Here is a 14,456-nt window from a genome sequence, read left to right on the forward strand (position 1 = left end):
ACTCAACAATAGAACAGGACAAGTAAATAACACTACGCCTGCACCGGAATCGGAAGATACGAAGACAAAGGTTGAAGAAGCCATCTACAGTCTTGAAGGAATAAGTTCACTGGAAGAAGTTCATTAATATGTTCATGCCTCAGTGAAGAATAAAGATTGAAGTATTCAAGATTGTGGAAGCAATGAAGATGTTGTCCAAGTGCTCTAAAGATTTCAGTGCAACCCCTGAAGCAAGATATTTTTATATATCTTGGTTGGTTAATTACAATCAACAAACTGAAGCATAAACTAACCCGGAACCGACTGATCAATGGTTGCTGACAAAGACGGTACAATGTTTAACTTCAGTGTTAGTCGCTTGTGAACCAGACCAGTGCACTAAGCGTCAGCACGTACGGAGCTTTGCAAAGTATTTATCGATCGAAGAATTGATCTAGTCATAACAAGTCATTTGTTCCAAAGCCAAGCCAAGTCAAATGTCTAGTCTCCAACAGCTATGCCAAAGTCTCTGCTCAAATGCCATATGTCAAGCTTCCACACAAAGCCATATCAGGAAGTGACATATCTTTTATATGTGTGCACTTATATATTTGTATATGTACAAATATATTTATATATATGTATATATGTATATTTAATTAAATATAATATATATAATATATATGTATATATGTTTTTTTTAAACATATGTATATGTATATTTATATGTATGTATATTTAAATAAATATATATGTATATAATATATGTATTTATATTTTACATAAGCAATTATATAATTAAGTGTGTATATATATTGTATTATGTGCATAAATATATGTATATTTAGAGAGAGTTATATATATCTTTATATATATATATTTATATTTATATTTACACATAGTTATATGTATATTATATATATTTAAATATATGAGAATATATTTAAATATATGTGTATATATATGTTACTATATGTTTATATAAATATTATATATATGTATATATTTATATATACTTTTCTTTATATATATATTTATGTTTATATTTATATTTATAAATAACTATATATATCTCTATATATATTTATATATATATATTTACATTTGTATTTACATATAATTATATATTATATATATTTAAATATATGAGAATATATTTAAATATACGTACATATATTATTATATGTTCATATAAATAAAATATATATGTTGTATATATTTATATATATTTTTATTTATTAATATAATAACAACATAATATATTATATTATATATATTATGCATGCATGTGATGATGTAGGTGTCTAGGGCAACCTAGGGTTTGCATGTGAGGGAGGAGAGATAACAGTGGAGTTCTCCACTGTTATGGCGCAAGTTTGATGTTAGGTGAAATATTCTAAGGAGCTTATACTCACAGAGACATCCATGGGAAGCGCAAGTTGGTTATCTATTAACTAGGAGTGATAACAGGGCACTCATGGATGTACCAAGCGCAAGTTTACTTGACTTAGTTAAATTTCTAAGTCAAGTTAACACACAGGAAGTATACTAGGCGCAAGCTCACCAAAGATGGCGCAAGTTCAAGTCAACTACAGTCCAAAGAGAGATAACAGGAGGAATGTTGAATGGAGGCGCAAGTTTGCATTGCATGGATTTATTCTAAGTCCCTTGTATGAGTGTACAGGAGGCGCAAACTCCCTCTCAAGCGCCAACTAGTGATACAAACCCTAGTTTATATATATGTATAATCAAGTTGCGCCATCCTCTCTCTCTTGAGGCGCCAACTTGATTTATATGTATATAATCTAAGTAAGAAATCTCCTTCCTTGGCATGCATGAAGTAACTGGCGCAACTTCATCACAGTAGACACAAGTTCAGTGGATAAAGGTGGCGCAAATTCAAGTGGCGCCATTTCAAGACTTAACCAGGGTTAGTTAATGAAAAGCCTATAAATACTTGAGATGTGGGTTCATAATTTGCACACACTCTCCACCACCTTTATCGTGGAATGGCTTTGTGCCTTGCACACTACTACACACAAATAAATCATAGCTTAGTTTTGTAATATATATATATATTTAGAAGCTAGGGTTTGTGAGTGTACGTAGTAGTAGCCATTGTAGCCAACCTTCGGGTTTGGATTTATAGCACCTTCGAGGTATTTATCAATATACAGATATACCTTGGAAAATATTGTGTGTTGGTTTAATATTTTCATATCCTCAGAAACCGACCCAATAAATATCCGGAACACGAAACCCATTACAGAACTGCAATTTGTTTATCCGCAAGATTCGAAAGAATTTTAAATTGTAGTGAGTATCGTATTCAACCCCCCCTTCTACGATACTTTGGACCTAACAGATTAGAAGCAAGATTGTATACCTTACAATGTCTCACATGAGTTGCTAAACCACTTGTACCATTTGATGTATCCCCGATATAGTCTCTTTTACAATACTTGCACCTTGCCCTTAATTCACCAAGTTCATTCTGAATTTTGTCATAATGCTTCCAAACTTCACTCCTCGGTTTCATTGCTTTGCGTTTCTTGTGAATTGAAGCTGCACTATCCACAGGAGGGTCACTGCTGGTCCCTCCAGTAGGTTCAGTAGTTTGCATATCATTCCCACCTTCCATTTTACCGCATAAACAAAAAGCTTCAGTGCTATGTGTATGTGTTATATAAAACAGAGTGCTCACTGCTCAGTGCTGTTAGACTGCGAGTCATATAAAATAGAGTGCTGCAACTGCTGCCTATACTTAATAAACCCGTCTAAAATCCAGATTAACAGTTTAACACAATAAATTAAGACCGACCCATGAATCACTGAAAGATCAAGAACTGAAATCGAAGGTGAATCAACTGAGTTCCCCAAAAATTGGAGGTGTAGTTCGATCGAATTGACAACATTCCTTAATCGAAGATGAAGAAGATGCTTGTGAGTGCTGGTGAAGAAGAATCAAAGATGCTGGTGAAGAAGAATCGAAGTCGGCAGTCGGGCCGTCGGGGTGAGCTTTAATTGAACTACCCAGCTAGGTTAGTCTGAGTTAGTCTTAACTTTTAATATCGTATATATATCACATATAAGATTTTAAGATCTATTAAAGAATAAATGTTTATGTGTATAATATATACATACATATACATATATATATATTAAATATTTGGTTATTCGGTTTTTTCGGTAAAAAAATAAAAAAAATCGAAATACCGAAATAGCCAGAAAACCATAACCGAAATATTTCGGTAATTTTGGTTCGGTATTCGGTTAACCGAACCGAATGCTCAGTCGAAGCTGGTACCACTTGGAAAAGCCAAATCTACTGTGGTACCATTAGTAATTTCCCAAAAAAGATATATGTAGAACCCAAAGATGAGCGCCTGATAATTGTGTGCTAATGGAAAATGCGGTAGTGGTAATCTCCTTAATCAAGCCATGAGGAGTGACAAAGAAGAAATAAACTCCATACAATTGGACCTGAATGTAAATTTGTTTAAAAATAGGACCACCAACAGTTTGGGTAAATGGTTTAAAAAAAATTTATTGACCCTTATGCCCAGAGAGAAAAACAGTCAGGAAAAAAACAAGAAGAAGTCTAGAATCGAAAAAAAACCCCAGCTCGTGATACCAATGTTGGAATATGGCACCAACACAAAAAATATGAGTACATAATAAATACAAAATATAAATTGATTTTTTTCCAGAGTTTCCGGATGGATTGAACAAGCTAATCTCATTATATGTGATTGCTATTTCCTTTGAATATTGTCCACTATTTACACGCTTTCTTCCACCACCTTCACACAAAAAAAAAATAACAGGCTTATTAATAATAATCAATATTGTTTCCAAGTACATACATTTCTAACTTACAAATATAATATCACCAATCAACATATTGTTGCAGTGAAATTATGTAAAGTTCGTTCTCAGGGAAGGACTAAATACAATATCAAATCAAGTATATTATTCATTTTTATCTAGAAGTTTTGGAGAAAAGTTGTGTTTTGACTATCAACTAAATTAAACTAATAAAGCAATTAAAGGTGTGAATTAACGAAGATAAAAAAGCAATTCAAGAATCAGGTTTTCTTACTGGCTGTCATGAATGTCAATCAATTGTGATGTGCAAGTTTCTATTATGCTAAAAAACATCTTTCTAATAATTATAAAATCCTCTCCCAAGGTAGATTATAATATCTACAATTATCCTCTAAAAGCCATTCCCATGATCAATTAAAACACAATTGCAAATTACTAAGCACCAAGGATCTCATGTCTCATAACTCGCATAATAATCTCCCAATTAATTATTTGAGTTATGTCTGTCATATCATGTACTAAAATTATAATTCCTCTCCCGATTCGTTATAACTCCTAGAGATTCAATTAAAGTTAGCTACTCTTTAATTGTATAAAGCGCTCAATGACAATTAGAATACATAGAGAAATCACAACATCAAATCAGACAAACATATTAAGCCAACAAATACTCCCTAATCCTCGGATTAGAGGATAAATTACCCATAACAATTAAAAGAGTAAAGAAAATAAACTTAATTATCAAAAAAAACTATATAACTATCATGTTTTTTTCAATTTAACCACAATAGTATATTTGTTGCAGAATAATGCAAGTAACTTTAGAAAACTTTATTTTAAAAACCCAATCTCACTAGTTCATAACCATGATTAAGTTAAAATTAAGATAGGTGCCACATATATTATCAAGTTACTAATTAAATTATTTAGTACATGAGTTTTATTAATACTTTTACTATCTCATTAAAGGTCAAAATCCTAATTCACAATCTACACAAACATAGAGCGTACTAAAATTTATGTTCGAAGGCGACGATGTTAGTGTGATTTTTTGAAACCACCGTCTATCAGGTACTGTATATCGATTATTTATCATGCGATTTATATTAATTTATATCGAATTGATAATTTTATTTAAGAAAAAATAGATTTTTTCGCCACCAAACTTATTGTGTATTTAGAAACTTAGCACCAAACTATGATTTTTTTTTACTGATGTTAGGTTCGGATTTTTTTTGTCACTGATGTTAGATTCGGATTTGATTATTAACACTATATTATTCTTTTTAGTATTATTAAAATATTATGGTAGTTTGCAATATTTTGGTGATCTGATAACGAGAGTTTGACATGCATTATAATACTTCTAAAAAAATAGGTTCATAAATTATTTTATTATTTTTTCTAAATAAAAATTTATCACTTGAATTTTTATGCACAAAAAGAAAATGTAAATATAGCTGACTTTTTATGTATGTATAATAAATTATGTAAAATTTTAAAATTAAATTAAAAAAATTGATGTGTTGTGCTGTATGCGGCATTCATGTCAGCTATGAAATAACCATGGTTAGAGATTCATTCAAATTGAGTTATGTCAAATTGATTTTGTATACTTAGTTGCATTATTCTGCAACAAAAATAGTTTTATGGTTAAAATGAAAAAATCACATAAATTTAATAGTTTTTTTGGTAATTAAGTCAAGAAAATACAACTTGACGAAATCTCTCGAACTTGGACTGAATCCCTTCAATCCTTGCTAAAATTCTCTCACAAACTTTATCTCCTTCTATCTCTCTAGGAAACTTTCTATAAACCCAATATTCGATATCTCACTAATCCCCCAAACCTTAATAATAATATTATATATATATATATGAACGGGCTCTTTTAAGCGTATCAAAAGATGTAGAAAAGTGTTACAAGCCCAATTAAAAAACCCACAAAATATTAATTTCCGTCAGATCTCAAAGTCTTGAAATCATATGTCAAGCCCTTGAGGATCTTCTATTTGAGTCGAGGCCTTCAGATTTCATTCTTGAAAATATTCTGATTGAGTCAAGCCTTGAGATTTCACATCAAGGCCCTGAGAATCTTTTAAATTACATGTAAATACTATAAAATAATTGTATCAAAATTAATACTATAAAATTATATATTTATATAAAAAAACATATATTTTATTTTATTTATGTATTATGTATTGTGTATTATTTAAATTTAATGAAAATTTTATTTTAATCTAATATATATATCTTCAATTAATTTAAATTAATAACTCAATACTTTTAATTAAACACATAAATTAGATAAAATATTTTAAATTCATACCACGTAACCCACTTACACATTTCAAACACCATATCACTCGTAAAATTAAACAATCTCTTGATATTAAGCCGACGCCAATCTAATTTGATACCCGAAAATCTAGTACCAGCCGAACTGCACATAATTTAAGCAGTAGAACTTCAACTCAAGATAAATTTAAAGTGATTTGCTGGTCCATAGGCAAATATTTACTCAAGATCATCTTTGTATAAATTCTTCATTTAAAAATTAATATAAAATTCATTGTTATATAGGTAATATCGTCATGTGGGGTGCCAACCAAAAACAGAGCACGCATCTACAAATCCAGATCACTGCCATAGTTGACTTGTAAAAAGAAAAATATCCGATTCATCCACTTCTTTATATATAAATTAATTGCGTAATATACAAATTACGAGAAAAATAATAAAGAAATTCAAAACTAGTATATTATTCCAAGTCTGCCTGTTGTATGCTTTCCTCTGGCTATTTCAATGATTTTCTAGTAGCGGTGAACTTTCGCATAATAATATCATCATATTACACAATAATAAGAACGAGGATGTCAAATCCGCGTTAACAAAATTCCAGTCCTATTTTTTTTTTTTATCACAAGTCAATATGAGTTATAGATCTCAAAGGACGCAGATAAATATCGAAAACAAGTTTCTAATAAAAATTGTATACGAGATGACGCCATGCATTCGATCACCTTTGGCTTTGGGTGCGCTACATACTAAAACATTGAATCTTTCAAATCTATCAGCGTTTACTTAATCTAAATCAACAACGCAATCAAGAAACAATCAAGCAACAAAGAAAGAGTGTTATCTCAGCATTATTTAATCACTAGTCTCATAAATTTATTCATAAGTTCCAGGTTTTAACTAATGGTTTTGAAAGTTTCAGAGCAACATGCAGATGAACCATCACCACCACCACCTTTGCTTTGTTTTACCAAATGAATTCGATGAAGATGAGGAATCATATCAAACTCCAGCTGCAACCCCATCAAGAGAAGCCTCACAGCCTCGTCGCGGCGCCTTTCGGGTTCTTAAGGTCCTTGTCCATAATCCTGTTTACAGGTTTTTTGAGTCCAAATTGATAAGAATTCGTAGATTTCGCCAACCAAGGAGAGTGCCTTCTAGTGTGTACTTGGACATTGAGGGAGTGCAAATTCTTGAAAAATTTGGAGAATGCAATAATCCGCGGAACTTCAGCTACTCAGAGCTTTATATTGGCTCTAAAGGCTTTAGCAAAGAGGAAATTCTTGGCAGTGGAGGTTTTGGAAGGGTGTACAGAGCTGTTTTGCCTAGTGATGGATCCGTTGTCGCGGTGAAATGTTTGGCTGAGAGGGGTGATCGGTTTGAGAAGACTTTTGCTGCGGAGTTGTTGGCCATGGCTCATCTTAGGCATCGAAATCTTGTTAGCCTCAGAGGGTGGTGCCTTTATGATGATCAGCTGTTTTTGGTTTATGACTATATGCCTAATAGTAGCCTTGATCGCGTTCTTTTTAAGGCCAAAGGGTCTATGGTTCTTGATTGGGATCAGAGAGTGAAAATAGTCAATGGTTTGGCAGCTGCATTGTTTTATCTCCATGAGCAATTGGAGACTCAGGTCATACACAGGGATGTGAAGACCAGTAATGTGATGCTGGATTCAGAACTTAACGCGAGGCTTGGTGATTTTGGATTGGCGAGATGGAAAGAGCATGAGGTCAAGTACAAACTGAAGAGTCCATCAGTGAAGTATGACAGCCAGTTTCGACTAGTGGAAACAACCAGGATTGGTGGGACTATTGGCTACTTGCCACCAGAGAATTTCCAGAGACACGGGGCTGCTACTGCAAAGTCGGATGTTTTTAGTTTTGGGATTGTTGTGCTGGAGATTGTGGCAGGCCGGAAAGCAGTGGACATCACTTTTCAAGATGAGAAAATTGTTCTGCTTGACTGGATGCGTACTCTGTCTGATGAAGGATTGATTTTGAAGTCGAGGGATCGGAGGATTCGTGAAGGATCTTACAAGAATTCTGACATGGAATATATGATCCATTTGGGATTGCTTTGTACTCTTCAGGAACCGGAATCAAGACCAGACATGAAGTGGATTATGGAAGTACTTTCTGGCAATCTCTGCGGAAAACTGCCATCTCTTCCCTCATTTAAATTTTACCCTCCATATATTTCTATATCGAATAGAAACACTGATGCTAGCAACATAACCAACACAAGGCCATTCAGCTCGACGTTCACATCCGCCAGTCACACAAATGAATCACTCATAGGAGATTCCTCCACATTTTTCGCGGCCAAGAGTGAGACCTTGTATGCAAGTGTTGAGGCCAGCCCCTCACGTCACGCTATGTCACTTATTAACATTCCACGTGAAGTAAGCCTTAGAGAAATCATTTCCCTGACAAACAACTTTGCAGAGTCCCAGAAATTGGCTGAAATAGGATTAGGGACCGCTTACCATGGCTTTCTTGATGGAAAACAGCATGTTGTGGTAAAGAGATTAGGCATGACTCCTTCTGCTGCAGTCCGTTCACACTTCTTATACGAACTCCAGAACTTAGGCAAACTGAGACACCGCAATGTTGTGCAGCTTCGTGGATGGTGCATTGAAAACGGAGAAATGCTGGCTTTGTATGATTACAATGTGACTCATCTATTAAATCATGCATTATTCCATCAAGATCATCGAATTCTACAGTGGCCTCAACGATACAACATTATCAAATCACTTGCTTCCGCAATTTGTTATCTACATGAGGACTGGGATGAACAAGTCCTTCACAAAAACATTACTTCTTCATCCATCTTCCTTGATTCAGACATGAACCCGCGACTCGGTTGCTTTGACCTGGCTCAATTCCTAACCAGAACAGAGCAAGTCAAACAACTTGCCCCTGAGAAAATCTTCCCTGCTGAGGGAATGTTTGGCTACGCGTCTCCAGAATACATCATGCATGGCAGAGCCACAACAATGTCCGATGTCTACAGCTTTGGCGTGGTCGTGCTTGAAGTGCTTAGTGGACAGATGGCAGTTGATTTCAGCCGCCCTGAGGCACTGCTAGTGAAGAGAGTGAAGGACTTGGAAGCACAAAAGAGAAGATACGATGAATTTGCAGATCGCAGATTAGAGGGGCAATACAATCACAAGGAACTAGTGAGGGTGGTGAAATTAGGAATGGCTTGCACACGCTCTGACCCGAAAGAAAGGCCAAGCATTAGGAGCATTGTAGGCATACTCAACGGATATGATAAATGCTTCCTAGAGCAAGGGCTAAAGAAGGAGACAAGAGAAGATTGGATTCACAACAACTACTCTTCATTGTCACTGGTTAAAAGAATCCAAGCCCTAGGCATAAATTAAAATCTCATATGTTCTAGCAGTTCTATTTTTTTGTTTATTTTTCCTATGGAGTAAGAAACAAGCATAGTATTCTTTTTTTTTTCTTTTTTTTATACAACAGATGAATAATTGTTTTAATTTCAAACCTCTAATCTATAACTCTATGAAGCATATCGGTGGAGGGTGTCAGTCCAAGTACCACATCGAGTAGCCAATAGAAAATTCTCGTCATATAAAAAGCCATTAATTCCATTGGTGTGAGGTTGTTTAGGGAATGCCCTGTACATATGCACCTCTGCAATACAATCTAACGGATGATGAAATATAACTTATTTGTCAAAGTTTTCTATAATGAACACAGTTACACAGATAAGGAGATCTATCCATTCATGAAATTAATGACTGCTGATAAGGAGAAGATCTATCCATTCATGTGGAAATTTCACCAGGCATCATGACGGAAGCTCAAACCATCCTATATATATAGAAATGTGGCAACATATGCTATGCACAAATATCAAAACCGAACCGATATGAACGTCAAGAACATCGCCTCGTTTCTCATCTTCACAACTCTTCTCAGTTGCTTCATCTCAGAAACTTTTGCAATTGCCGGGAGAGCATCTTGGTACGCAACACTAGTTCGTGAGTTCTAATGCCCTTAATCTTGTTAACAAAAACTCGAAAGTTCACAGCTTAACATGTTCCGCAAAAATAGAATAAAATTTCCGAATCTTGAGTCACTCTATATTCATTCTATTGTCAATCAAAAGTCCAGTGCTGAGCTCATATAAACTGATACATGTTACACTAGCAACTATAACATCGACGACTCAAATCGCCATATGCTAATCAGTGGCGGAACCAAAACCAAAAATTCTGCAGTTTTGCAATATTATGGTTTTGTAAAACAATTTAATTTTTATTTCCCGTATAAACTCTGTTTTTTATTCTTTTTACAATGATGCTGATATAAAATTTACGGGGAATAAAAAAAATTATTTTTTCTCTAAGATCACGGGATCTCAAGCACCCTCTAGTTCCGCCACTGATACTGATCATGTAGTGTTAATTCGTTGCAGCATCCACATGTTTTGGCGGAGCCGACGAAGGCAACATGGTGGTAGCAATCCCGCAAGCTATGTACGATCAAGGCTACCAGTGTGGGCAGATGCTGACAGTATCATGTCAGGCGCAAGGATATCCATGCAAAAGTAGCGAGAGCATTAATGTAAAAATTGTGGAGAAATGTACATCCTCTGCACCTAATATTATTGCGCTTTACAAGGATGCGTTTGCTGAGATTGCTGACCCTGGTGCTGGATCCATTCCAATTGAGTTTAGCTAGTTAATTATTACAATGATGTTGTTTTAATCTTACAGTGCTCTTGAAATAAACTTTCTACAACCTGGCTGGATATGTACTCTGTGTTTCTTGTGAATTGTTTTATCAAAGCAATGAGATTAACTTAGGAGATGCTTGTTTTAAGATCATAATGGATTAATAATATAATTTAGGAGTCATAAATTATTAGAGTTGATTTTGATTTTCTTAATTCATAGAATATCAGTTAATATTGAATTTGATTAAATTGGATTATTAGATTCGTGTATAAATTTAAATATTAGAATCATATATATATTTTCGAATCTAAACTCATTGATTAAAAATATCCTTTAAATTATAATAAAATTAAAAGGTTGTTTAAACTGAATTTTGTAATTTTAGCAACATTCAAACAAGAATTTCTAAATTCATCAAAATTGTTCTCTTAAAGTTTTGTAAAATTGTATATTTTGAGATGTAAGTGTACATACGTCCAATTTCTAAATAATCGCATATAGTCGGAGATTCAATATTCTTCATGTTTTGTTATATAAAGATACTTTTAGATTTTTTTTAATATATCCTAAAAGTAAATGCTTCATATTTTTCAATCAATAATAATTCTAAAATGTATCAAATATTTAGATTCTAGTGGATATTACGGATACAATAATCCTTTTTGACAAATCAGATATCTTTTATAATAATAAAAAAAAAAGATGATCCCATTTCTACAACTAAAATGAAAATATAATAAATAAAAAGTATCTCAGATATATTATTCTTATTCCACATAATTCTCAGTGCTTATCATAAGTAGTCAAAGACATCTTATATAAACCGCAACTTGGTTATCAATTTATTATATTAAACTTGATCAAATCACAAAATTCTCAAACATCAATATGAGCTTCAATAAAATCGCTTCCTTTCTCATCTTCACAGTTGTTCTCGCTGTTTCCTTTCTAAAAATTTAGCAGATACCGAAAAAGTAATCTAGTACACACGCAATTCGTAAGTTCTTCATTTCTAGTCAATAAAAGTTCGAGAGTTTAGGTTTCAACGTATATATGAGTTTAAATTATTGTCATCAAACAAAACATATACTTATCATTTGTTACTAGTTATATTCTTTGATGCTACATCATGTTTTAGCAAAATAAATCAGGGACAATGGGTGGCAGCTATCAATGAAAACCTATAAAAACAAGGCAAACACAAGTGTGGTCAAACACTGACCATTTCGCGAGCAAGTGGTCAATGTCCATACAAGGCTGATAGCAAAAGTATTAACGTAAAGATTGTGGATCACGATATCCCCCCATGTCAAGTTCATTGTCATTTCTAAACAAGCCTTATCATCTACACTCGATCCTCTCGCTGGACCAATTTCATTTTACTAATTTTTTAATATGTTTATTTAATGGGTGAACCACATGGTTGATATAAGCAACTAGTTCTGTTATAATCCGTTTTGTTTATGTTTTCTTGGGTGAAATAAACTTTCTTATTATAGCTCAACACCACATGTTTGATATATATCATTAGTTTTTATCATCATCTCTTTTTCTGAGATTGTTAATTGTGACATCTGAAAAAATTCTTATAATACGATCAAACTTAGTATTTTTACCATTGAATTGAAATATGAGCATAATTTTAAAAAAAATTCACGCATTGCTCTGTTATAATATTATAACAAAACACTTCCAAGTCCATAGGAGATATCTTAAAAGTTCCAAACTTCTTCTCAATAATCATTGATCGATAATCACCCAACTCAGTTTAAGATTTAAATAAATTATACATATACAATGCTTTCAATCAATTTTTTAAACAGTTAACTTTTCACTAATTCTAAGATGTTAAGGTTTTCATATTATTTTTTCAACACAAAAACATAAGATTCAGTTTTTTGAAAAAGTATACTATATTTTAAAGTACTTTTTAAAGATATAGATTGATCACTGTACACATGAAAAAATCAAACTATATAAGTTGAATTATATATTATTTGCAATTGCATTTGCATACACAAACGTCCTCTAGACTGAGTAATAAGATTAACTAGATGCTTATGTTAGCTTAATTGGAGATATTTTTTTAGCTCAACATGTTTAATCATGATGGATTAATAATTATATATAAATTATGATTTGTTGTAATCAATTTTGATTTTTAAAGTTTGATAGACCGGCTGGATATCGGCCCATATCAGATTATATTAAATTCGATATAATTTGAATTGTTTGATTCGTGTATAAATTCAAATTTCGGAATCATATTTTAGATCGGTTTATAAGAACTCATTTTACGTAATCTAAATACTTCCTCTCAATTATAATATATCGAACTTTATTTTTATGATAACTCTTTGTTGGGGATATATAATTTGGATTTTAATTTTTTTTCCAATACTTAATCAAGATATCATAACAATTTCCAAAATTGTTTCTTAATTTTGTAAAATTATTTTTGGATTGATTTTTGAGATCTAAATCATTTTACTTATATTTTGATAGACTTTGGGAATGTACCAACATGTGGCAAATATATTCAACTTCTAAATAGTTGCATACAGTTAACTTGGAGATTTAATATTCTTCCTATTTTAGATTCTTTTGCAAATATAAAATAAACCAAAAGCAAATGTTTCACATATCTAAACCACTGATGATTCTAAAATGCATCAAATATTCAGATTTTAGCAGATAATATGAATGACGTATACCTTTTCGACAAATCAAATATTAGTACGATACCATTTCTATAACTGAAATGCAAATATATTAATTAAAAAGATATCTCGATTTATTATTTTTATTCCAGATAATTCTTAACTGTTACCATAAGGAGTCAAAGACGTCCTATATAAACTGCAACTTGGTCATATATTTACCATATCAAACTTGAGAATATCACAAAATTCTCAAACATCAATATGAGCTTCAAGAAAATCCTTTCCTTTCTCATCTTCACAACTGTTCTCAGCTGTTTCATTTCCGAAAGTTCCGCAGATATCGGAAAAGCAATGTGGTACACACCCGTAGTCCGTAAGTTCTTCATTTCTAATTAATAAAAATTCGAGAGTTCAGATTTCAACGCATATATGAGTATTTAAATTATTGTCACCAAACAAAACATATACTTATCATTTGTTGTTGGTTATATTCTTTGCAGCTACGACATGTTTTGGCAAAGTAAATCAGGGACAATGGGTGGCATCTATCAGTGATGACCTATGGAAACAAGGCAAATACAAGTGTGGTCAATCCCTCACCATTTCGTGTGTAGGTGGTCAGTATCCATGCAAGGCCGGTAGCAAAAGTATTACAGTAAAGATTGTGGATCACTGGGTAGCCCCTGATGTTAAGTTCATTGCCATCTCCAAACAAGCCTTGTCATCTATAGCCGATCCTCTTGCTGGACCAATTCCAATTCAATTTTACTAGTTTTTTAATATTTTTATTTAAGGGATAACCGCACGGTTGATATAAGCAAGTGGTTTTGTTACAATATCGTATGCTTATGTTTTCTTTTCTTGGACGTAAGAAACTATTGATTATTACGTGAGCAAAAAATGGCATCATATATATGATTAATTTTTAGCATTCTTAATATCAGATTTAAATGTGAGCATAATTACTAAGCTCA

The 14,456-nt window shown here is 32.7% G+C and overlaps 2 protein-coding genes across 2 annotated transcripts; both read left to right on the forward strand.

Moving 5' to 3' along the window:
• Nucleotides 1–6,888: 6,888 nt before the first annotated feature.
• Nucleotides 6,889–9,575, forward strand: LOC108195630 (receptor like protein kinase S.2). The gene has a single exon (XM_017362613.2). It carries the CDS (start codon nt 7,037–7,039, stop codon nt 9,494–9,496), a length of 2,460 nt encoding a protein of 819 aa, XP_017218102.1. The 5' UTR covers nt 6,889–7,036; the 3' UTR covers nt 9,497–9,575.
• Nucleotides 9,576–10,592: 1,017 nt separating this feature from the next.
• LOC108194687 (putative EG45-like domain containing protein 1) lies at nt 10,593–14,254 on the forward strand. Its single transcript, XM_017361639.1, has 2 exons — nt 10,593–10,791; nt 13,983–14,254. Exons 1-2 carry the CDS (start codon nt 10,593–10,595, stop codon nt 14,252–14,254), a joined length of 471 nt encoding a protein of 156 aa, XP_017217128.1.
• The last annotated feature ends 202 nt before the right edge of the window (nt 14,255–14,456 follow it).

This window comes from Daucus carota, chromosome 7, assembly GCF_001625215.2.
Source record: "Daucus carota subsp. sativus chromosome 7, DH1 v3.0, whole genome shotgun sequence".
NCBI classification, from domain to species: domain Eukaryota; kingdom Viridiplantae; phylum Streptophyta; class Magnoliopsida; order Apiales; family Apiaceae; genus Daucus; species Daucus carota.

Excerpts from the sequence above, each read along its gene's own strand:
- LOC108195630 (XM_017362613.2), top strand. The coding sequence starts at position 7,037 with ATGCAGATGAACCATCACCACCACCACCTTTGCTTTGTTTTACCAAAT.
- LOC108194687 (XM_017361639.1), top strand. The coding sequence starts at position 10,593 with ATGGTGGTAGCAATCCCGCAAGCTATGTACGATCAAGGCTACCAGTGT. Across the intron at positions 10,792-13,982 it reads TGCTGAGATTGCTGACCCTG|CTACGACATGTTTTGGCAAA; the intron begins GTGCTGGATCCA and ends TATTCTTTGCAG.